Source organism: Phyllobates terribilis, unplaced genomic scaffold (assembly GCF_046119375.1).
Source record: "Phyllobates terribilis strain yellow unplaced genomic scaffold, ASM4611937v1 Scaffold_4__5_contigs__length_816908805, whole genome shotgun sequence".
NCBI lineage: Eukaryota > Metazoa > Chordata > Amphibia > Anura > Dendrobatidae > Phyllobates > Phyllobates terribilis.
Window position 1 is genome coordinate 509,387,290 of NW_027362764.1, and position 26,691 is coordinate 509,413,980.

General features: G+C 41.3%; 1 protein-coding gene across 2 annotated transcripts in view; it reads left to right on the forward strand.

Moving 5' to 3' along the window:
* The window catches only part of CDKAL1 (CDKAL1 threonylcarbamoyladenosine tRNA methylthiotransferase), an 871,738-nt gene that overhangs the window by 631,668 nt on the left and 213,379 nt on the right, over window positions 1–26,691 (forward strand). For both annotated transcript variants that reach the window (XM_073678844.1, XM_073678842.1), the window contains exon 13: window positions 25,678–25,740. In XM_073678844.1, coding sequence (XP_073534945.1) covers window positions 25,678–25,740 — 63 coding nt within the window. The remainder of the gene's footprint in view (window positions 1–25,677; window positions 25,741–26,691) is intronic.

A 26,691-nucleotide genomic window follows, 5' to 3' on the forward strand; every position in this document is an offset into this window, starting at 1 on the left:
GAAATTCAACATTCACAGCGGGGCTTCACGGAGTCAGGCCCATGAGGAGGAGCAACTATTGATATTGGCTCTGACTCGGAGCGGTGTCTTTTCAACGTGTAGACTTCTCCTGCCTCGGTGATGATCAGAGCAGTGGACAAAGCAATAGTTTTTCTCTACTTCCACAGGGTCTGGGTTCTAATAACAAGTCAGAGTTCACAGCGAGAGCACCGTTCCATGTGGCTTTCCAGACGCTTCTTCACACTTTAATATTTGGTTTTGTGCTACATATAACTTCACAGAGAATATAGAGCACGACAACTACCAGAAACAGCCACATTAATGTTTTATGTCTTTCCCGACTGTTGTGTCTCCATTATATAACTCTCTAGACTGTATACTAGTGATTGTTTCTGCTCTTGGTACGTTAGATAGAGTACACTTAGCTCTAATTATGGTTATTGGATGGACAGGAGACAGATTTCTCACCTTTTGGGTAGCACAGTGTTAGGAACCTTCAGTCTGTGTCTTCTCACAGCTTTAGAAGAAATAATGACGCTCTTGCTTCTTTCAACATATTTTCACGTGTTTTTTCTCTTTTTTTTGCCAGATGTGTCTAGAAGATTGGAACTATTTTTAGGCTACATTCACACACTGCATATTTGCTGCTTTTTTTTACACGCGGGTATTTTCCTGCAGTTTTTACCTGCGTTTTTTTACGCAGGTAAAAAAAACACCTCCATTCACACACTGCGTTTTTTGCTGCGTTTTTTTACTCAGAGTTTCAGGCAGGTTTTCGGGGGCCGGACTTGAGAGGGTGCTGTCACTAGTCGGTGATTGACACTCTGTTGTCATTGTCACCGAGGTTGAGTTGCATTCTGGCATTGGGGGCGTAGTGCTCAGCACAGCACTGGGGATAGCCGCAGGCACGGTTGGTGTTGCAGTCACTGCAGCAGGAGAGGAAGAGCATGGCATCGTTGGGAGTGGCCGTACATTACCAATGGTTCTGTAAAGGGAAACATCAGCGGCGGGGAACCAGGAACAAAGAATCCCAAAATAGTGGGATTTCTGGTTCCAGTTTTCCCTAGGGCTGCCCCCGTGTGACGTCACATCCTTCATTTCTCCTGCACCTCCGTAAAAAAGCGCTGGAATTACGCAGTGTGCGAACACCGCTGCGTAATTCCAGCGCTTATAATGGGCACAATATGGGAGAAAGCGCAGGCCGCGGTGCGTAAAGATTTGACATGTCAATTCTTTACGCAGCTGCACTTTCGCGCTGCGTAAAATTACACAGTGTCTGAACGGCAAAGTGAATTTCCCATTCACTTTGCCGGCAGACACAAGGCACATTGCGTATTTTGAAAAAGCGCGCAAAAATATGCATTGTGTGAACGTAGCCTAATAATGACAATGATTTTCTTTCCAACCGTTTCATTTCTATTTGTATAAAATCTGAAGATACATAAACTGAATATTATATGAAGAACATGTATTTAGCACAGTTTATTGTAAACTTTAGGCTAGTTTTATACAATCAAATGTTAGAGGTCCATGATGGCCCATTACCCGGACCATATATATATATACACATTACCTTCTGGACTGGCGCCACAGTTAGTCTTTGCTGCATCACCTGCGAATTTGCCAGCATCAGCACTGTCCATTCCACTTGGACAAAATGTGACGGTGCAGCTGATCAGCATCTCGTGTGACGCCCTTCATGAGCCTGCAGCTCTCATGTGACGCCCATGTGGGATGTCTATCCCAGAGACCATCAGGAGACACAGTGCTGTCTATGGAATAGAGGCGCTTGTCCAGAAGGTGAGTTTCAATTTTTTTTGTTTATTTTTTCGTCTCCCTGGACCGATGAATAGAGGACAACCCCTTTATAGTGTAACTGCCCTTTTTAATAAAATATCAGAATCAACTGTCATGTGTGTCCATGAAGAATAACATTTGTGACCCTTATTTGACTTGTATCCTGCATTTTTAGCAGTTTTTCCCTCTGCACTCCACAGGTCCTTGTACATCTTTCTGCTTTTGTTTCTCCGAAGCGTCACCCTTTTCCCTCTCTATAAAGCTTAATAGCAGTAGATGTACAGTGGGTATGAAAAGTTTATACACCCCTGTTAAAATGCCAGGTTTTTGTCATGTAATAAAATCATACCAAGAAGAATCATTTCGGAACTTTTTCCACCTTAAGGCTGCGTTCACACATTGCGTATTTCCCTGTGTTTTTTTACGCGCGTGTATTTCCTGCTTTTTTTACCTGCGTTTTTTTACGCAGGTAAAATAAGCACCTCCATTCACACACTGCGTTTTTTCCTGCATTTTTTTACGGAGGTGCAGGAGAAATGAAGTGTGAGGAGCATGGACACCTGTATGTAATGTAATGTATGTGTATGTATTTAATGTAATGTATGTGTCTGTATGTAATGTAATGTATGTGTCTGTATGTAATGTAATGTATGTGTCTGTATCTAATGTAATGTAATGTATGTGTCTGTATGTAATGTAATGTATGTGTATGTATTTAATGTAATGTAATGTATGTGTCTGTATGTAATGTAATGTATGTGTCTGTATGTAATGTAATGTAATGTATGTGTCTGTATGTAATGTAATGTATGTGTCTGTATGTAATGTAATGTAATGTATGTGTCTGTATGTAATGTAATGTATGTGTCTGTATGTAATGTAATGTATGTGTATGTATTTAATGTAATGTATGTGTCTGTATGTAATGTAATGTATGTGTCTGTGTGTACTGTCTGTGTCTATGTGTCGTGTGTGTGAGTGTCCCCCTAGCAGTGTATGTACAGACAGCTTCTGGCAGCAGTACATACACTGCTTTTAAAAAGAAAAAAACTATCCGATGGATGGGAGAGGCGTCCGGTCCGGTTCGGCGTCCGCGGCTTCCAGCATCTGCCGGTGAAGCGATCAGCTGACTGTCACGTGACCGTCAGCTGATCGCTTCACCGGCAGATGCTGGAAGCGGCGGGACCGGATGGCTCTCCCATCCATCGGATAGGTGAGTATCCATAGTTTCTCCTGCGCCTCCATAAAAAAGCGCTGGAATTACGCAGTGTGTGAACACCGCTGCGTAATTCCATCGCTTATAATGGGCACAATAGGAGAAAGCGCAGGAGCAGCTGCGTAAAGAATTGACATGTCAATTCTTTACGCAGCTGCTCTTTCACGCTGCGTAATATTAGACTGTGTCTGAACGGCAAAGTGAATTTCCCATTCACTTTGCTGGCAGACACAAGGCACATTGCGTATTTTGAAAAAGCGCGCGGAAAAAAACGCGCGAAAATACGCAATGTGTGAACGCAGCCTTAATGCCATCTATAATCTGTGCATACAAATCTATTGAGAAACAAACTGAAATCATTTTGAGGGAAAATAAAAATAATAAAACTAAAATAATAATGTGTTACATAAGTGTGAACACCCTCTTATATTTAAGGGTGTGGTTGTATTCAGGATTAACCAATCATATTTAAACTCATGTAAAATAGTAGTCCGTATCATTTCAAGTGTTTCTGATTAACCCCATATATAGTTTATCTGTTCCAGTAGGATTTCCCTGACATTTTCTTAGTTGCATGTTACAGCAAAAGCCATCGTAAATAGCTTACAACACATCTCACTGTTCAAAGTTACCAGTCAAGGGAGGGGCACAAAAAACATTCTAAGGCACTGGCTATACCATGAAACACTGTGTAGATGGCCATCAAGAAGTGGCTTCAATTTAGTACAACAGTGACATTACCTAGAACTGGAACTCCCTCAAAAATTGATGAAAAGACAAAAAGTCAATTGGATTTGGAGACTGCCAAGAGGCTTACAGCAACATTAAAGGAGCTGCAGGGATTTCTGGCAAGTATTCATTGTGTACTACATGTGACAACAATATCATATTTTTCATGTCTGGCCTGTGGGGTAGTGTGGCAAGTCTGAAGCTTTTTCTTGCAAAGAAAAGCATCCAAGACTGTCTATTTTTTATTAAAACCTACATCAAGTGTACGAAAAACAATAAGAAAAATGGTCTAATGACACCAAGGTTGAACTTTTCAGCCATAATTCCAAAAGACATATTTGGCACAAAGCTACCACTGAGCGCCATCAAAGAAACACCATATCCACATTGACACGTGGTGGAGGCTGCATTATTCTTTGGGCATGTTTTTTGGCAGCTGGAACTGAGGCTTTTCTCACCGTGGAAGGTGTTATGAGCAGTTCCAGACCTTAGTCCATTTTGCAACAAAACCTGCAGGCCTCTGCTAAAAGGCTGAAAATTAAGAGGAGTTTCACCTTTTAGCAGGACACCACTAAATCAACAAAAGAAAAGCAGCACTAGAAAAACAACAAGTTTTGGAAAGGCCTGCCCAGAGCTCAGACAAGAATCCAATTGAAAATTTGTGGGTTGACTTGAAGTGGCTGTACACAAGAGATGCCCACGCAATCTGACAGATTTGGACTACTACTGCAATGAAGAGTGGGCAGAGATTGCCAAATCTAGATGTGCCATACTAATTGACTACTTCCCAAAAACGCTGAATGCTGTCATAATTCAAAGGTACTTCAACAAACTATTATTTTAAGGATGTTCATATTTATAAAACTACATTATTTTAGTTCTTAATTTTTCTTTTTCCACCCAAAAAGATTTTCGTTTATTTTTCAATTGAATTGTACAGATTATGATTGACAATAAAGGTGGAAAAAGTTATAACATAACTCTTATTAGTATGATTGTTTTTTAAATGACAAAAAACTGGCATTTTAACAAGTGTGTGTAGAGTTTTTATAACCAATGTAATTTTATCTCTCACTGAAGACAGATTTGTAGACTGATTTGAGCATTTATTTTACAGTGAATGATCAGTGCTAGACAAAAATAGGGGAAAAATATTTTTTTTCTCTAATATGATAAACTTTGAATTTTTTTTTGTTCAATTATACTGTTTTATGGTTTGAGCATGGTAAACTCGTCACATCATAGAATAGTGGTTGTAGAGCTGAGTAAAACATAATTTCCATTTTTTCATTTCCTATCTACGTTGTGGAGATATTAGTTGGTAAAGTTTAAATTCTAATTTTCGCTAAGATCAAGGAGATGTTAGCAAAGATTTTATCTCTGGAGGCATTTACAATTTTCCCAACAAAATGTTGCACTGACCTAAGCAGGAGACATCATGCAGTGGAAAAAAAGAACAAGCCCCCAGAGATGGTAAGTAAAAATTGGCTTTCTCTGTGTGAGACATGTAGTTACACAAAACGCCACTCTCCTCACTGAGCTGACTGCTGGCATCTAGAAGCAGGGGGGGAAGGGCAGTAAAGCAGAGCTGTGTGTAGGTCCTATCACCTTTTCAGGTGCAGAGGTGTTTGTAATGACACACAGCTCTACTCTACCCCTCTCTATACACTGACAGCGCTGTGAGAGGAGAGCTGCAGAGGTGTTTGTAATGACACACAGTTCTGCTCTACTCTACCCCTCCCTACAAACTGACAGCACTATGAGAGGAGAGCTGCAGAGGTGTTTGTAATGACACACAGTTCTGCTCTACTCTACCCCTCCCTACAAACTGACAGTGCTGTGAGAGGAGAGCTGCAGAGGTGTTTGTAATGAGACAGCTCTTGTCTACTTTCCTCCCCTACTTGTAATCACAGTAGGTAAATCAGTGAGGAGAGCAGGGCTGTTTGTCTTTGCATGTCTCACACAGAGAAATCGGGGTCTGTCATTCTCTGGGATTGTGTTCTTTTTGTCCCCCTGACAGGAATTTTTACTATTGTCCCTTAGATGGCAGGGGAAATAATCACATGAACTTTACAAGCGAATATCTCCACAACGGAGATGAGAAATTAAAAAATAAAAACTATGTTTTATTCTGCTCTGCAGCCAGAGTGAAAAACACCTTTGAAGCTAAATTGTTATTTTTCTTTTTGTATTTTTTTAGTTGACATGGGTGTTTGACACGACACTGCCACAATATTTGAATTTCATATCGTGCTGAGACTGCCGGACCTACTGTTATTTTTGATCATTGGCTAGAGAACTGTAGTTTATCAAGGCCTTCTGCACTGTGACAGAAAACAATCTTAAATCCCATATTTCAGGGATGGAAAATATCTCAAGGTCATTTCATTGGTTATGATTACATTTTTAGGGTTTTTTTCTGCTTTCCTGGGTCTAGGTCAAAGTAATTGTGCACCCGTCATATCGAGATGTGTAGCATAACTGTGAAAATCTATTGCAGGGTGTCTTATGTTATCCAAAGTCTATATTTTATTGCACTCCTAGGAAGAGCAGGCAGTTACCATGAAAAGTCCTTTGCACTAAGTATTTGTCATCTGTAGAATAGATGTTAGAAGTATGAGAAGCAAGCAGTAATTATCGCCAATTATAAATGAGACTTCACATAGTTTTTAGGAGCCATTTTCAAGTAAACAAATGTAACCATATTAAATAGGGATAAACACAAAATCACAATTTGTAGACTGATATTACAGTTTGAAATTTGCCACACAAGTATTTTACCACTAGATTTATTTTACTTATTCTACTCACTTATATAGCGCCATTAATTCCACAGTGCATTACAGACATTATGTGCACTTTCCCCACTGGGGCTCACAATCTACATTCCCTATCAGTATGTCTTTGGAGTGTGTGAGGAAACCGGAGAACCTGCTGGAAGCCCACGCAAACACGGGGAGAACATACAAACTTCTTGCAGATGTTGTCCTTGGTGGGATATGAATTCAGGACCCCAGAGCTGCAAAGCTGCAGTGCTAACCACTGAGCCACCATGCTGATTTACATTGTTCTGGGAATAGAACAATGGCGTACCACTAATGATGTCAGACCATGCAGCCAATATGGGCCCATAAGTCAGGGGGAGGGCCGAGGGACTAATGGCAGCCCCCTGTCTCAATCTTAATAGTCTGTGCATCCACGGCATGCAGATACAGTTGAATACCATGGTGTAACTACATTGACTTCCTGTTCCACCTTTCAGACTGTAAATCAAAGTCTCAGCACAGCAGGCACGATTATATTACTATATTTCGTGTGCTGCACAAACCAGAGCAGCACATCGGGGGGAACACACTAGGTAGGCAAGTAGATTTTATTTATTTTTTTATTAATAAATACTTGGGGACTGTGGGGGCACCATACTGTGTGAGGGCCATCATACTGTGTGGTGGGGAGTTTGGGGGCAGCATTAAAATGTTTGGGGGCCTGTGAAGCCATCATATTGTGTAGGGGGATTGTGGGGGCCATCATACAGTATGGTTTTATAAGGGCATTATACTGTATCTGGGAGGCTGTGAGGGCATCTTATTGTGCGGGGTTCTATGAGGTCCATTATACTGTGTGTGGAGGGCGATCATACAGTTTGTGGAGACTGTGTGGACCATCATGCTGTCAGAGCCAACATAATGTGTGAGGGCTATTATACTGTGTATGGGCCATTATACCACGTGTAGGCCATCATACTCTATAGGGGTTGAGGGTGCCATCATACTGTGTGTGGGGCAATTATACTGTATTTGGCGGTTTCATACTGTGTGGGGGGCTGTGGGGCCATCATATTATGTTGACTGGTGGGGCATTATACTGAGGATATAGTACTGTTGAAGGGGTCACAGTTGGAGCATTATACTGTGTGGGGGGCACTAGTGGCATCATGCTGTGGGGAGTCATACTGTTGAGGGTGATTTGGGGGTCATTATGTGTTGGGGTCACTGTGGGGGCCTAATAATATGTGTAGTGGATCTGTGGGGACATTATACTATGGGGAGCTATTGAAGGAGTATCCTAATGAGTTTGCCCTTATGTGACAGTGCCTATGCGCCATGACCCTGCCTATTCCACCAAATATTTTTTATTTCCGAATAGTAATTTTGCTATGGGGCTCCATGATTTGTATGTCTGTCTCTAGTATAGAATGTTTGTAATATGAAAGTCATATAATAGCAAGTGTATTTGACCATAATTCAAGGCTCCTATGGCGAATAACACAGTAGTATTTCCTGAGTCAATTGCTACGGGAATTAAAGCTGAGACAATTGTAGGACTAACATAATTATATCAGACTTTGTATTGTAGATTGATTTTATATGATTTTACCATGCCTCCTTGTATTTCTGTTTCTAATGTGGTTGGATTTTCTCTTTCTATTTTTATCATTCTATACTTCTGCTATTGGTGACATAATAGAGATTGGGATCATAGTTATGTGTGCTCCATTAACAGACAGATTTAGACCGCATTCAGACAAATGTTTAAAAAAATCGTCTAACTTACATCCTTGTTATCATCCGTATTCCATCCTCACATCCATCTTTTTACATCTTACATCCATATGGCATCTGTTTTTATACAGTACAGACCAAAAGTTCGGACACACCTTCTCATTTAAAGATTTTTCTGTATTTTCATGACTGTGTTAATTCATAGTTTTGATGCCTTCAGTGTGAATGTACAATTTTCATAGTCATGAAAATACAGAAAAATCTTTAAATAAGAAGGTGTGTCCGAACTTTTCGTCTGTACTGTATAAAAACAGATGCCATAAGGATGTAAGATGTAAAAAGATGGATGTGAGGATGGAATACGGATGATAACAAGGATGTAAGTTAGACGATTTTTTAAATGAGAAGGTATGTCCAAACTTTTGGTCTGTACTGTACATCAGCATTTAAAACATTTTACAAGACCAAATTGTCACGCCAGAGCAAGGAAATGCCAGGCGTGCTGTGCAAAATAAGGAAAAGGATGCTCTGACGATAGGGAAAGGGGAGAGGCAAGACCCCTAAACACTCAACTGAGACTGCACCCTGCGCTCCCTATTGTCTTTAGACAGGTCCTTTTTCACCTCGTGCGCGATCACATGCCTAAGCCGTGGCTGGCCCTAATTAGTGAGTAGGGCTGCAAGACCCTAGTCTCTCTACTAAAGTAAGGAAACACATGGAGGGAGACGAACCATGAGAAATCAAACAACAACTGGAACTCCACAGCTTAAACTGGAACAATTTCTCCAGGGAGATCAGCATAGAAAACCTATAACCGGAGCGAGCTAGGAGTGAGTTTAAATAATGGAAGTGAGTGGCAGCAAGATGCAGCAGCTCAGAATAGAGCCATATGGAATCCCAGCAGGATCAAAAAGGAACTCTTATCCCCTTCCACACCAAGGGAAAATAAATCCAAAGCGGACCTGCAATGTGCCAATCGCTGCAACCTCCTGATGCCAGATACCCCAAAGGTCTCAACAGGATGCGGCACATTAGTGACACAAATATAATTTTCTATATTAATAGTTGTAATGTATCCATAAAGTCGGATGCAATATGTAGCATCGGCGTCTCTGCCTCCTGCTTGGCAGAGACGCCGTTCCCCTCACCGCCGCGGTCCAGGTCCGGCGTCCTCCCGCTCTCCTGCCTCTGTGGCGCGCACCGCGCGCAGCTTCCCGGGCACTGTGCTTAGGAAAAGGCGCGCTCCTTTCCCTCTGAAAGTTACCTGCCATGCCCGCCTGCTTGCCTACCCGGAGCACTCGTCTGGCTATCTGCCGAACCAGCCTGCTTATCTACCCGGACCACCCGTCAGCCTTCCTGCCGTGCTCATCTGCTGTACCGGTCAGCTCCTGTCATCTGACCCGTGGGAGTCCCCTGCTCTCACACAAGGTCAGTCCCATAGTGGCACCTGGTCCACCTGCCCGGTCCCTCCCTGGTTCACGGAGTCGACTGAGCCGCCGTGTGACCTTGGTCGGGCCGAGTAGGCACTTAGTTATGCGCTTCTGGTCCCTCCTTGCACTGCAGCACAGAGGTTCCACCATCCGTACTCGTAACACAATATGGATGTTCTGTATGGGATCCGATTTCTTGTTTCTGTTGCTCATCCATAGACTTGAATAGGCAAGTCTCATCCGAAATATGAAAGAGATTAGTGTATGCTGTGATTTTTTTTTTTATATTGACACCCCTTTTTCAACTTTTTGCTCCTGATTAGCTTCAGTGGCTTCCTCTACTTTATCGATCCTGTTAGCAGAATTTCTCTCAAATAACGTTTATTGCTTCTTTTCGATTTTGACCTGCACATTGTAAGTCATTACATCCGTATTACATGAGAGTCATGAATTTGTAGAGAATCTCTCTCCAGAATGACCAGGTGTGAAGGGTGATGGACTACTTCTGGCGTCAGCGCGGTCTCCCCAATTGCCTCCTCTTAAGCCGGGTACATTTCTACCTTGGTAATTGGACTTGCTGTTGTTAGGACAAGTGAGATACAAAAGTCTGAAGAAATGTGTTTTTTTGCCCATCACATCCTGACATGTGTCTTGAAAGGTAGCATTTAATGTCTGAAGAGAATGCCAATTGTCAGGGATGATTTTAAAAAGCCACAGTGTCATTTTCTCAATTTTGCAGATTGCGCTGGTTAGCCTGTGGCATCAGCTTGTCTTGGCCTCTTCCTACACTGGAGATCTGGAGGCTGCTGCCGCCTTTATCATGTGCACCTGTCAGTCATTACCGAAATTGCTGACAAATGAATGCATATTGCTTCATAATGACACCCAGGCTGGAGATGTTTGCCTTGATTTTATTTATTTCATTTTGAGAGGAGGAACATATTAAGAACGTGACATACAAGCCTCCCTGTAGGCACTTTCATGGGGTATGTTAACACTTTCGTCAGAGAAGTTAAAATTCCCCTGTACAGGAAAAAAACTGAGGACTATCTATGCCTTATGGTAAAAACACATGAAATTTTAATGACTATAATGTACTGTGGTGGACGTAGATCTCTGTGAAGTTTTAACGAAAGTTGATGTGTAGCTTCATGTCTGGTTTACTAGAATGAAGCCAAGAGTCTCGTTCTGTCTATTGGGTTTTGTTATGGCAGAGATTTTGCCTCAATTTCTTAATTGCAGCAAATGCCAAATACACCACGTGGAAAAAAAAAAAACATTGGGCTGCTTCTCTGTGCAGTTTTTTTTTTTATTTGCCGAAGACTGAAGTGGGTCCAAAAGTAAAGAATAGCATAAGGCCACATTCAAGCACTCGTGAAACATGGTGTATGGACTGCGATGTGCGGACTGGCGCATCATATATGAGACTGTCAAATTCAGGTCAGGAGACCTTCAACATCTGAATGAGGCCTAAAGGTAAGGACTCGTTCAGATGTTAGCTGTTCTCGTACAAGTGCTATCCGTCTTTTTCACTGACAGTACTCATACCTATGATGGTCTATGGGACTGTTCACATGTCCAATATTTTTCTTGGACTTAGTGGTCCTTGCAATATCACGAAGACATACAGTATTGATCCCAGTGTCAAAAAGTCTATGGATCTGTGAAAAAAATTGTACCGCACTCGGATACCATCTGAACGCTCTCCATTTTTCACTGACAGATAGGAGAAGGTGGAGAAACTTTTTTTTTTCTGTCATCTTTGAAAAAAATTGATGAAACTGATAAAAATCACTAATGAAACTGTCCGTTATTCTCGTACGTGAAAAAAACTGACGTCTGAATGAGGCCTTAGTCTGACTCTACCTTCTTACTTGGATATACTTCTGTATTGGGCTCAATAAATTACCGTACATGTGTGTCTTGTTGTTTTTTTCCTTCATTTTTTAAGCTCCTTCAGGCTGTGTTTTTACAGAGCAATTTTAACTTTTTTTTGTGTACAGTATATGGAAAACTCATGTTAAAATCCCCATGTGTTTTCATTGTGAATTACATCTGTAATGCGATTCCGTTTTTGAAAGCTGAGCTTACCTGACCTCATTTATTTTATGGTAGTTTATCCAGCTATTGACTTGCATTACTTCTGCCGGAATCGTCACACTTTTGACACAAATGTATAAAAAACCCTGAATTATGAAATACAAATATAATACTTTTCTACCCTCATATTGTCTGAAGCTAAACATTTGGCACATTGTTAAAATTCCACCCAGCACTTTACAATCATGGGCGTTTGTATGCAATATTCCGTGCATAGTGTTTTGTAAAATGCATTAACCTGTTTATGTCCTAAGGTCTGTCCCCAGCAGAGCCATTGGTGCACAAAACCTCCCACGAGATATCACTTATGTCTACGCCTTCATGCATATATCATCACACAATCTACATATGCAGATTAGGTGCAGGAGGATTTAATGCATAACTGCTCATCTTCTCACTTCTGTAGTAGAAGTAAAAGAAATCCAATTCTCCTCCACAAATCAGAGAACAATTTTCAGCCATGACATTAAAATCACTGACTGATCAAGTTAATATTGTCGAGTGACTTTTCATACTGGCAACTATCAAGGGGTGGGATATATTAGGCAGCAAGGGAACAGTCTGTTGTTGAAGTTGTTGAAATGTCAGAAGAGGGGAAAAGTGGGTATTCTGAGCGAATATGACAAATTGTAATGATTAAATAATTGGGGCAGAGCATCTTAAAATGGCAACTCTTGGGGGATGTTTCTTGTAGGCAATGGTGAATACCTTCAAGAAGTTGGTTAAGGAAGGACAACCAGTAAACTAGTGAAAAGGAATTCTCATTGATTGGTGTGGGGTGCACAGGGTAAATTTTCTGCTCCAATCCTACGGAATAAATTAATCTTGGTCATGATAGAATTGCATCAGAACACATGAGTGCTTTGCAACTCACTGGCTGATTAGTAGAGGGCCCTGTTCTGACCCGTGCCCCTACAATCAGCATGTGAGCATCATAAGTGGACCATGCAGCAGTAAAATATGATGTCCTTGGCTAATAACTTTTTATTTGATGTTGTGTATCGCCTGGTGTTTGGGTATCACTTATCTAGGCTCCATCAAACTCAATCAGAAAAAGGGAGTCGAATGCTTTAGATAACGTTCCAGTGGAAAATCTTGCGTTCCAGTATTCATGTTGATGTTATTTTGCCATGTTCCTCCTACTTCATAGCAAGGAAATTTCCTTATTACAGTAGCTTATTGCTGTGCCACACTGCAAAAATTGCTCAGGAATGGATTGAAGAACATGAAAAGAAAAGTTCAAGGTGTTGACCAAGTACCCTAGATCTCAATCTGGTTGCATATGCTCTGGATTTGCTGGAAAAAAACAAGCCTAATCCATGGATTAGTAGAGGGACTGATAATAGGAAGAAAAGTTTTTGTATCCCCATCCCACCCACCTTGGCTCACTTGAGGCTGTACAGAAGAAAAGATGACCGCAACTGGTTGTGATCTCTTAGTGCCCAAATACCCTACAGTTTTGTGTGTGCAGTTTCTACCAGGGCTGTGGAGTCGGTAAGCCAAACCTCTGACTCCTGAATTTCCATGACTCCGACTCTACAGCACTGCCTCACTTCTGAGCATGTACATACAGTGCAGCACAGATACAGTACATCTCAACTAAAAGCTGAGATCCTTAGATCTGGAATAGGACAGACATTTATAGGATATTTCTTAAAGGGGTTGTTCGGTCAAAAGTGATATGTCTGCAGTCACTCTGTGTGACTACAGACTTATGAATCCCCCAGCTCAGGCACTGTGCTCAGTGGGGATTCGCCCATTTTAGACCCGAGACCGGAGGGTATGTATAAGTTATACATACCCCCGGCCAGTGGGTGTAGCCTCTCTCTCCATACACTTGTATTGAGCAAGAACACGCCTTGTAGTCGGACACGCCCACTGGTCGTCTGCATCGCTAGACGTGGCCTCGCTCTATACAAGTGTATGGAGCAAGGCGGCGCCGATTGGCGGGGGTATGTATAACTTACCCTCCATTACCGGGTCTAAAACTGGTGAATCCCCGCAGTGCACAGTGCCTGCGCTGGGGAGATTTATAAGTCTGCAGTCACACAGAGTGACTGCAGACTTATCACTTTTGACCGAACAACCCCTTTAACTTTCCCAAATTCTTATGAAAACATTTACAGCACATCCTGCATTGTACTAATAATGAACCCAATTTATGATATATTTTAGGAGTCGGAGTTGGTCCGTTTTATACCGACTCCGACTCCACAAAAATGGACACTGACTCCACAGCCCTGGTTTCTACATAAGTGTATCTTGGCTGTGCTAGACTTACCAATAAACTTTGTGAGTATTCTCCAACATATGTCATAGGTGTCACCACTCTGTTACGGGTCTGGGTGGTGGAACCTCTGTGCTGCCGTGCAAGGAGGGACCAGAGGGGCGTAGCTAAGTGCCTACTCGGACCGACCCAGGTCACACGGCGGCTCAGTCGACTCCGTGATCCAGGGAGGGACCGGGCAGGTGGACCAGGTGCCACTCTGGGACTGACCTTGTGTGAGAGCAGGTGACTCCCACGGGTCAGATGACAGGAGCTGACCGGTACAGCGGATGAGCACGGCAGGAAGGCTGATGGGTGGTCCGGGTAGATAAGCAGGCTGGTACGGCAGATAGCCAGACAGATGCTCCAGGTAGGCAAGCAGGCAGGCACGGCAGGTAACTGGTAGAGACAGGTGCTCCGGGTAGACAGGCTGGTGAGCATGACAGGTTACAGCAGGTGCTCCAGGTAGGCAGACTGGCGAGCACGGCAGGTAACTGGCAGATGCTCCAGGTAAGCAGGCTGGCGGGCACGACTGTAGACAGACTGGAGGACAGAACTTTTAGACAGGCTGGCGGGCTGGACAGACAGACTGACAGGCAGCGGGACCTGGGGGCTGGAGCAAGTGTTAGCACACGGAACAACAACCTTGCACAGGCACCTCCATTTTGGAGGAGGTGCCTTATATAGAAATCCTCCTTCCATTGGCCGGGGACTCTATAGGACGACGTGCACGACCCCTTTAAGAGGGAGGGAGTGGGCGCGCACGCGCCCTAAGCACAGTGCCCGGGAGGCTGTGCGCAGTGCGCGCCACAGCAGCACGGGAGCAGGAAGACGCCTGACCAGGACCACGGCGGTGAGGGGAACAACGTCTCTGCCCGGCAGGAGGCAGAGACGCCGATGCTACACACTCTTCTAGCTAACTTACAATTTACTTATTTATTTTTGGCACTTCTGATTTTCTTCCGTGTCTCGCTGATCTGATGCTTAAGGATTAATTTGATTAAAAAAAAAAAAAAAAAACGTGACCTTCCAAGGGTTTTACGTTGCCTTGTAAACAAGCACACCTCTTTAGTGAAAAAAATGGACACGACTAGGATTCAGCTAGGATGCCACCTGAGACAAATCGTTCTGTTTTTCTTGGATGGCAACACACAGATGTGTGAACCTAGCCTTAAGCAAATTGTGGGCACTTGGTTATAAAAACTTTAGTTTTTAATAATAAAAGATGAGCATATACACCATGTAGGCAAAAGTATTTGGATACTTACACATTACATGTGCAAGAGCTTTTGTGACATTCCATTGTAAATTTGTAGGCATTATTATGGGGTCGCTCATCCCTTTACAACTATAACAGCTTTCACTCCTCTAGGTAGGCTTTCTACAGGATTTCTATTTATCCACAGCAGTTGTTTTGGGTGTTCTCCTGTGTAATATCTGTTATGTTCGATGTGTGGCACTTTCAGGAAAAAACAGCAACATATTAAGGTGAATACCTCAGCCGTTTGTGTTTGTCCATCCTCTTCAGAATAATTAGTTTTTGGTTTGCACTGGGCCATGGAATATTTGTATAAGACTGCTTCATTGGTGACTGGAGATCTGCAATCAGTCAAGCATGCCGGTTATCCTGTTAAATGAATGGATAGCACAAGTCTGTGCACTCACATTTTATGGTGAGACCAAACCACTGGCATGCTGGAAGTCATTTTTTGAGCAATCAATCTTTCTCTATGTATTCTTGGCTGATAGTTCTTAGAAATGCTCGTTTCACAATAATCTTGCAATATTAACAGAGTGCCGATCCCCCCATGAATGAAGAAAATGCTCGTTCAACAGTCCTTCGAAAACCTGCGATTGTTCACAGATATGTGATCATCCCCATAGAATGTCATAGGTACGAGTGCTAGCCGTGAAAAAACAGATCACTCATACTTGAAAAATTGAGGTCTGAATGGGGCCTAAGCAATAGTTTTTTTCTGGATTGCGTGAGGCTGCTATGGAATTATAGTTTTTCTTGGATTGCGTGAGGCTGCTATGGAGTGAGGCTGCTAAGGAATTATAGTTTTTCCTGGATTGCGTGAGGCTGCTGTGGAATTATATTTTTTTTCTGGATTGCGTGAGGCTGCTGTGGAATTATAGTTTTTTCCTCGATTGCGTGAGGCTGCTATGGAATTATAGTTTTTTCCTGGATTGCGTGAGGCTGCTGTGGAATTATATTTTTTTTCTGGATTACGTGAGGCTGCTATGGAATTATATTTTTTTCCTGGATTGCGTGAGGCTGCTGTGGAATTATAGTTTTTTCCTGGATTGCGTGAGGCTGCTATCGAATTATAGTTTTATCCTCGATTGCGTGAGGCTGCTATGGAATTATAGTTTTTTCCTCGATTGCGTGAGGCTGCTGTGGAATTATAGTTTTTTCCTCGATTGCGTGAGGCTGCTATGGAATTATAGTTTTTTCCTGGATTGCGTGAGGCTGCTATGGAATTATAGTTTTTTCCTCGATTGCGTGAGGCTGCTATGGAATTATAGTTTTTTCCTGGATTGTGTGAGGCTGCTGTGGAATTATAGTTTTTTCCTGGATTGCGTGAGGCTGCTGTGGAATTATAGTTTTTTCTGGATTGCGTGAGGCTGCTATGGAATTATAGTTTTTTCCTGGATTGCGTGAGGCTGCTGTGGAATTATAGTTTTTTCCTGGATTGCATGAGGCTGCTATCGAATTATAGTTTTATCCTCGATTGCGTGAGGCTGCTATGGAATTATAGTTTTTTCCTGGATTGCGTGAGGCTGCTGTGGAATTATAGTTTTTTCCTCGATTGCGTGAGGCTGCTATGGAATTATAGTTTTTTCCTGGATTGCGTGAGGCTGCTGTGGAATTATAGTTTTTTCCTGGATTGCGTGAGGCTGCTATGGAATTATAGTTTTATCTTCGATTGCGTGAGGCTGCTGTGGAATTATAGTTTTTTCCTCGATTGCGTGAGGCTGCTATGGAATTATAGTTTTTTCCTCGATTGCGTGAGGCTGCTGTGGAATTATAGTTTTTCCTGGATTGCTTGAGGCTGTTATGGAATTATAGTTTTTTCCTCTATTGCGTGAGGCTATTATGCAATTATAGTTTTTTCCTGGATTGCGTGAGGCTGCTATGGAATTATAGTTTTTTCCTCGATTGCGTGAGGCTGCTATGGAATTATAGTTTTTTCCTGGATTGCGTGAGGCTGCTATGGAATTATAGTTTTTTCCTGGATTGTGTGAGGCTGCTGTGGAATTATAGTTTTTTCCTCGATTGCGTGAGGCTGCTATGGAATTATAGTTTTTTCCTGGATTGCGTGAGGCTGCTATGGAATTATAGTTTTTTCCTGGATTGCGTGAGGCTGCTATGGAATTATAGTTTTTTCCTGGATTGCGTGAGGCTGCTGTGGAATTATAGTTTTTTCCTGGATTGCGTGAGACTGCTATAGAATTATAGTTTTTTTCCTGGATTGCGTGAGGCTGCTGTGGAATTATAGTTTTTCCTGGATTGCTTGAGGCTGTTATGGAATTATAGTTTTTTCCTCTATTGCGTGAGGCTATTATGCAATTATAGTTTTTTCCTGGATTGTGTGAGGCTGCTATGGAATTATAGTTTTTTCCTGGATTGTGTGAGGCTGCTGTGGAATTATAGTTTTTTCCTGGATTGTGTGAGGCTGCTGTGGAATTATAGTTTTTTTCCTGGATTGTGTGAGGCTGCTGTGGAATTATAGTTTTTACTGGATTGCGTGAGGCTGCTGTGGAATTATAGTTTTTACTGGATTGCGTGAGGCTGCTGTGGAATTATAGTTTTTCCTGGATTGCGTGAGGCTGCTGTGGAATTATAGTTTTTACTGGATTGCGTGAGGCTGCTATGGAATTATAGTTTTTTCCTGGATTGCGTGAGACTGCTATAGAATTATAGTTTTTACTGGATTGCACAAGGTTGCTATGGAATTATACCATCATCAATTATAAAAGTCAAGAAAACTTATTGCTAGTTTTTAAATCCACTTTAGTTTATGGCTTGTCTTCATCGAAATCTTAAACTGGCAGAATTGTCCTCCCCGTGACACAGACTAGTCTTCTAGTGTGCTGGTTATGTGGGGTAGACATACTGGCCTTCCTTTCTGTAATGCACCAGTTAATCCTTAAGCTGTGAATGAAATGTCTTCTAAATCTCGCTCATTGTTTTATTGTAGTGCTCCATTTTAACACTGGATGTGAACGATTCCTCAAAGACTTTTTGCTGCCACCTGAGCATCATTTGATTCCAATCTCGGTGACATTTTGCATTATGATAAGGGCTATCCTTGTTTTCTGTTGATTGCCAGAATGCCACAGTATGTGCATTTTTTCCAAAGTCAAGCGAAGGTGAATGGCTGATTAATTTGACTGGAGATTTGTTAATGTCTACGGTTGAATAGCGTCAGACAAAGTGTTGTGTTCTTGTTTTTCTTCTCTTGTGTACTGTAAGTTTCATATTTAATAAAGGAAGAATTTATCCAAAACTTGACAATGCTTTGCCTGCAAATTAGGAGCGTCTGCTGAGATTTTCACCTCTCAGCCTGAGCATCGTACACAAAATACAAATTAAAAAGAATATTCTCTCTCCTCTATTCATGGTTGAAGTGTGAAGCATTGCATTGTGTCTTGTCAGCCGCTCAAGGTCACTTCATTCTTCCAATAGTATGTAGATGTGTTTACATCTGCGGTCTGAGAACAAGAACAGATATAATGTATGCAAGTTATACGTCCAGGAGGAGATTCTGTACTACATTGGTGTCAGACCGCACTTTACCATTCCGCAGCTTTATTAGATGGGTAATGTCTTTTTACACCAATCCATTTTTAACTCATGAGAACAATAAACTGCGGGATCTTTTAGTTATATTAAACTTAAATGTGTATTTTTTTGTACCCAATGGATCAGAGTGATTGGCTGGTCAATATAAAACCTAGAGGGGTTGTCCTGGACTATTATTTTGATTGCCTATTCTAAGGCTAGCTGCTGATGACCATGTATTCTCTCATCCAAGAGAATCAGGTCAGTTATCCAAATCATGATCAGAGTGTCAGCAGTGTGTGACTCTCGGATGAGGAGAAAAAAATGGCTCCATCTTCTCCATTCTTTTAGTTCATGAAAATCAGACTTCACTCAGATGTCATCCACGTGCAGTCCGATGGTTTCTACAGACTTATTGACTTACATGGCCGAGTGCAATCCTAATATCGTGTCAAACTCAGGCATGCAACAATTTTTTGTTTTTGGACCAGTGTGAAAAAAAAATTTGACGTGTGCGGCTCCATTGAATAACATTGGTCCGAGTGCGATCCGATGTTTTGTCTGATTACACTCGGACCGAAAATACAGTTTTCTGCACCTGCCCTTAGGATAGATCACCAATATCTGATCGGTGGGATTGTGGCACCCAGCACCCCTGCTGATCAGCAGTACCTGGTGCCAGTGGTGTCTGGAAGTGATCAGTTGCAGAGCTGCACAGCACATCTTCATCAGCTGCATAGTGACCCCTGCTGGGTATTGCATATCCACACTTTATTGATTTGAGTAGGGGGCAGATGTGCAGTACCTGTCCATGGCCACTCTGCAGTTGACGGAGCTGTGCTGTACAGCGTGCAGCTCAGGATATTCAGCTGCCGCTGGCACCAGGTACAGCTGATGAGTGGGGGTGCTGAATGTCTCATCCCCACCGTTCAGTTATTGATGACTTATCCTAAGGATGGGCCACCAATGTAACAGTCACTTACAACCCCTTTAACCGTTACTCAGATATGCATGAAAACACATAAAAAGCCAACCAGTAAACAGACAATTGCATATCAATAACCGCTAAATGTGGTGGGTTTATATACTTTTACCTACTATACTGGTGGATGCACGCAACTCCTCAGTGCAAAAACCATAAACACTAAATGACTTGCACATCCAGATTGTGTGTTAGCCTTGTATACATGCAATGATAAGAATAAAAGTAACAGTAAGAAAACAAAACCACAGCAAAGTCATATAAAAATCAACTGGACCAGTCTTGCTGCTCCTGTCATTACATCACTAAGAGGGGGTCTAGTGATGCGAGGTGGTCCAGGTGTAGGGAATGGCTCCTCTTCTCTGTCATGTTCTAACACTAGAGCAGCCCAAGTCCCTTCAGTCCTAACTTCAATTACCAGCGCCTTGTGAGAGGAGACCCCGCTAATTCAGACCTTAGCCTAATAAAATAACCCCTAACATGTCACTATCAAGTAACTCCATCCCACATGGCATGTCTCTGTATGGCGCACTCACCAAGGTACTTAAAAAATCACTACAGTAAAGACAGTCATGGTAAATATGGCATTGGGGAAGCCGTTGTGTAAGCTAGATATGCTGGTGTATAGGGCTTTTTTGCACCACCATTTGGATTTTTTGAGCATATAGATGGAGTCCAATACTAGTGGTTGCAACTAGTGACGGATGATGGGGTGCCGAGAAGACTTCTGTCACCTTATACTAATATACATTAGCATACCTATCAGTATGTTGGATATAATATCCAACCTGTCCATAGCAGAATGAATATACATAGACACAATATAAAAAATGTGACACTAGACCATAGCCTGTTGAGACACTTTTTAACTGACCATCTAAAACATCCTGAATTCTTGCGCCTTACCATTTTGGAGCAAATTCCGGATACAACCTCTGACCGACTTCAGAGATTAAACAATAGGGAATCCTTCTGGACCCTCAAACTAGCAGTGCTGTGGAGTCGGAATCGTAGTCGGTATAAAATGGACCGACTCCAACTCCTAAAATATATAATAAATTGGGTACAGTAGTTCAATGCAGTTTGTGGGGAATATTTTTTTCATAAGAATTTGGGAAAGTTACGAAATGTCCTATAATTGTCTGTCCTATTCCTGATCTAAGGGTCTAGACTTTTAGCTGAGATGAATCTGTGCTACAGTAAATTTATCACTTAAACATGAGCCATGTATGAGGGAGTCGGAGCTGTGGAGTGAGAGTCGGCGTTGGAGTCGGAGGTTTGGCTTACCGACTCCACGGCCCTGCAATCTAGGACTAAATGTTAGTATTGAGTACACACGTTAAATGATTCTTTATAATACCTCATTCTCCATCAGCCCACTACTATTTATGGCAGATATTCTCAATATACATAATGTTTTAGCATTTTATGTAATCCATGTTATTTTATTATTATTAATATCAGTTATTTTTTCTGTTGTGGAGTGTATGCATTTAGTATGTCTGCCGATGTACTCAGTGTGATAATATACACTGATGGTTTTTAAGTTACTACTATACATGTATATAATGTCTTTCTATAATCTTAGTCTCCAAAGGAATTCTAGGTGGTGTGATTACTATGAATTGTAATATACCTCATCCTGTATTTATGTCAGATTTACTCTGGTTTTATATGAAATGTATTTGATATCTTGTAATTTGAACGTCACTGCTAACCTGTATAAAGGCAATGAGTGACGCCTTGTTTTGTTCTCACCTGATGAAGGGAACGGACTGTCCCTGAAACACCTAGTGTAATTACATAATCCTCTTCATCTGGTCTGGTTGGTGTCCTCTCTCGCAGTGGCCGTACGATATCCGCCTTTTTCTCTCCAATTCCAGTCTTTAAACATGTTTGGCAGGCTTACTGGAAGTGTGGCAACAAGAAGAAGTGAAGTTAGATTCTCCCTGCAGCCGCTTGCTTCTGGTCATCGGGGCGGTGCAGGGAGCTGTAGCCGTGAGCGCGCTGTAATCACTCCCCCTGCTCCTTGACTGACATAATATATTATAGTGTTTATTGAGCAGGATGTCAGTCATGGATGTGAGTTTTTCATCCTTTAATAATGAGCGGGATCAGCTGAGAAAATCTTTTTTCCTAATACTATTAGTAGTAGTGTGAAATCCGAAATTCAACTCTTTTCAGGTTTAACCCCAAGGAAAGCTGCTAAAATCATACCATTGGTAAATTGTGAATGCTAATGGTCTTTGCCACATCATTTATCTGAAGTGTTTTTCTAGGGACCTAAATGTGACAGCAGATCAAGTTATTTCTTCAGTAGTTCTTACCTTCCAAGGGAATAGCATATGTGGGATTTTAATTAAAAATAGGAAAACTTAATTAAAGCTTTATTGTGTATGAGGAAATTGAAATATTAAGAGATACTTGAATGTTTTGATTAATGATTATAAGGTTCATGTCATGAAGGATGATACAATATGTAGCGGAATGTGCTCGAGATTGTATATCAGGAAGGAGCTGCTTTTTAATCCACAGGATTGTGTTATGTTTATGCCTTTCACAGGAGTATAAAACCTACATATGTATATCCATTACAGTATATACAAAAGGGCCCACTATATATTTATCCATTAAAGGGGTTGTCCACCCCTCAGGAAATTTTTGGCAAGCCCTGCTGTTTACTGAATCTTAATGGTGTGTAGACACTGCAAGGATTCAACTCCGCTTACTGGTTCAAGTGGTCGTCACATGACTGCAAGTTTGTAATTTGTGGTCACATGCCGACTAGTCTTAGCCTCTTCGCTTAATTGATTCTGTTGGGAAGATGATAAAATTAGTTGGAGCATGAAAGCAAATGCAAATTGCAAGCTTGTGTACTTGTGACAACCACTGCAACCAGCAAGATGGAGCCGAATCCTAGTGATGTGTGTACTTTACACACTGTCAGGATTCGACCGGAAGTAGGGCTTGCCGTAAATTTCCACACTGTATGTGCTATCTCACTCTTTGCATGAACTACTTAATAACTGTACACTACTTTTAACTGTTTCAGTGTTTTAAATTGTCAGTCAGTACTCTAAAGGAGTGTAAAATGAGAAAATCTACTCAGATAAAAATTGTCATTCATTTAATATCTGATAAATCTGGGCTTCAGATATCGAAAATTGCTTGAAGATCAGCTGTTTACTGGTGGTCCTAAGGGTAAAGCCTGGTGTGATCAACTGATTGTCCTGACAGACACATTTTGAAAGGAGCAGTCTCTGATGAGTCAACCTCTTTTTTATGAGAGTATTATTACATTCCAGATTTCCAAAAATTATTGCAAAGGGCTAAATTTGTATATGCGACAGAAGTAATCACCTGTGTAGCCAGATACAGCCATGTTACACCATTACCTACGTTCCTCCTACTGTCTGTAAATTTGCAAAAACAGGCCAAAATTAGAGGGGAGTAACACATGACTGTAAGAGCATATTGCATAGGTATTTTTGTAATCTGCAGCTTCGGAAATGCAAATGTCTGCAAGGAGCTGTGTACACAAAACAACAAGTCTTACATTGGATCTGTCACCACCAGATTTTATAACTCAAACTAAGTGCATTATTAAATAGACCTGATGAGTATGTTGTACTTACGTTCACAATAAATTACAAAGTCGCTGCATTATCCTTTATGAAAGATTAACAGCTTCTCCGCCCACCTAGCCTCCGTAGCTCCTCAGTGTCCCTCCTCCCTGCTGCTCTGTACAAGCTGCAGCTGTCTGACAGGCGGTGATTGAATAAACTTGGCCTCACAAGCTTTCTCACTTTATAGCTGGACTCATAAAATCCTCATTAATATCATTATTATAGAACCATTCTGACAAGTATTTTTAACCAAAGTATACCAGCTTCATCAAGTCTAAGAGTTGAATTTTATAATGTATGCAATTTGTTTTGTGAAGTCTAGTGACAAATCTGCTTTAAGCTACTTGCCTTGGATATATATTCAGGCTTGTTTCTCACTTTTAATAAATGCATTGGAGGAATAAAAATGTGGCCGTATCCATTCACTGTTGCATTGGCTCAAGGGTTTTTGTCTATCATTTGTTTAGGGAGGAAGAATGAAATGAGTTAAATTCAGTATACATCCCACTTTTATTCCAAACCGTTGATACAGAACAGACTAACCTATTAATTCTGATGACCATCACAATTGGTGCAGTAATATTTTATCCTAGAAGAGCTACAAAATGAATATGCCTGAAGAGGCACTGGTTCAGTGCTGAAACAATGTTGTTTTATGCAGGGCTGTGGAGTCGGTAAGCCAAACCTCCGACTCCTCAATTTCCATGACACCGATTCCACGACTCCGATTCCCACATACATGGCTCATGTTTTAGTGATAAATTTACTGTAGCACAGATTCATCTCCGCTAAAAGTCTAGACCCTTAGATCAGGAATAGGACAGACATTTATAGGACATTTCATAACTTTCCCAAATTCTTATGAAAAAATATTCCCCACAAACTGCATTGAACTACTGTACCCAATTTATTATATATTTTAGGAGTTTGAGTCGGTCCATTTTATACCGACTCAAATTCTGACTCTGACTCCACCAAAATGGACACAGAGTCCGACTCCACAGCCCTGCTAAAAACGCAGCTTCATTTTTTACTTGTGGATTTGGGTTCTAATGCCAGTCTATGGGAAAAATCTGCACAGAAAACTCAACGTACCGGCAAGAGAAATTGATATGTTGAGGATTTGAAACACGCACCGCAGGTCAGTTTACGCTGAGTAAAAAAGAAACACAGTGGGCAGAAGATTTCTAAAAATGCAATCCACTTTGCTGTAACTGTAAGACTGTGTTCACAGGTTGTGTTTTTGCTGCGTTTTTTCTGCATGCAAAACCTGCTCTCTTGGCAGTAAAGAAGCTGCTTAAAAAAGTTTTGGTATGTGTTTGCCTCGGTTTTTGGTGCATTTTTCAGGTACATTCCTCTCTTGTGCATGCAATTTAGTACCTGTTGTTCTTGAGTTTTCTGCACCAAAACCGCAGCAAAACCTGATTCTGTGTTTATACCCTTACTCATTGCTTTCTATGAGTTCAAAAACGCTGCAAAAATCTGAAAGTTTTGACCTGTTACAGTTTTCAAAAACGCAGCAGTTTTCCTAATCAATCAGGGAAAAAAAGCAATGTGTGTGCATGAGATTTCTGAAATCTCACAGCTTTTGCTGGTACTCTAAAATGCAGTTTTTAATTTGCATGCAAAAACGCAACGTGTGAACATAGCCTAAGACTTAATTTTTGACGCATCGAAAATACTTTACTTTAAAATCTCACCAAAAGCTCATCGTGGACACAGCCTAAAGGTTTTTTTTACATACAGTAGACCTTTGTCCCTTGGATCATTCTACACTAGTAACACAGCTGGAACGTCCCATCTCCATTGGAATTCCTATTATGATATGAGTATGAAGAGTGTGGCGCACGTAGCCCTGCACTCTTGACTGTCGGCGTGCGCTCCCCATCCTCTATCATCAGAGTACGGTAATGCTTCCCATGTAGAGGTTGTCAGATGTGGAAGTGTTTACCAGCAGATTATTCCACCATGTTTAGGTAAACACAGCTTCAAAGGGAATGTGATGGAAACTGTTTGTCTGAATAGATCCCTTAACGAGCAATTCTATTTACAAAACAGACTTAATTATTAATCCCGCACTTGTATTACACAAACTGCTGTAATTCATTACCACCCCTGTCCATTTCTGTGGAAAGCAATTTCACTCCTACAGAGCAAAAAATTCTAGTGAAAGCACACTGTTCTTGTCAGGTGCGACCAGATGCCTCAGGTGTCTAATATGTGGGTTTTTTTTTTTGCAGAAGAAGCAGCGAACAAAAGAACTGTCCCAACTGTTTCATTCGTACAATCCGTACGACCACAAGGTAAGGTTTAACGTCCATTAGAAGCAAACCTCATCACGGTATTGTATGTGGTCAGTACATTGCTTGGGAGGGGTATTTGTAAGGCAAATATTTTCTTGTAGTTAGAAAAACCTTCAGGTATTGAAGACAATGTTTCCCTGCATTATGGTAAATTCCCTTTTGTCAATAATGTAATATTGCAATGTTTCATTTCTGTTTGCTTTTATCATGGCCATATCAGTATTACATATTGTTTTTATAATGTATGCTTTGTCTTTCAACCAGGGTTTCTAAAGGGTAGACTTTCTCATTAAAGAAAGCACCAAAACTGCATAGGTAGACTTGTAGGCCAGGCAATGCTTCTTGGGAAATAATATATGCAAATAGAGGAAAATGGTCTCTAGTGCCACCTATAAGAGGCAGCAAAGCTTAAAGTCAATATCTATTCTTTAAAGAGCGGCCTTTCAGAATTCAACAACATTATAAACCTTGTTCATATTTAAAGTGAATCTGTCAGTAGGATCACCCCTCCTAAGCTGTCTGTATGTGCATGCAGGTCATAGGAAACTGAATAAAATGATACCTTGGTATCTGCGATCCGTTGTTTTATTCCAGAGAAATCCACATTTTTCTCAATATACAAATGAGCTGTTACACATTACCAGTGTGAGACATATAGATCAGGAGAGCAGACTGTCAGTCATTACCTGTCTAACATGGTAACACCTTCTTTAATTTAATATAAGCCCTAGAAGCAGATTCTCAATGAGATCTGTATTTGGCCCAGAGATTTTAACAGCTCATTTGCATATTTTAAAAAAAATTGGATTTCTTTGGAATAAGACATCGGATTGCAGATATCAAGGTATTTTTTTTTCAACTTCCTATGACCTGCATGCCCATATAGATGGCTTAGGAGGATTGATACTACTAACAGATGCCGTTTAATAGTTTTGTTTTGTGTGACTACTT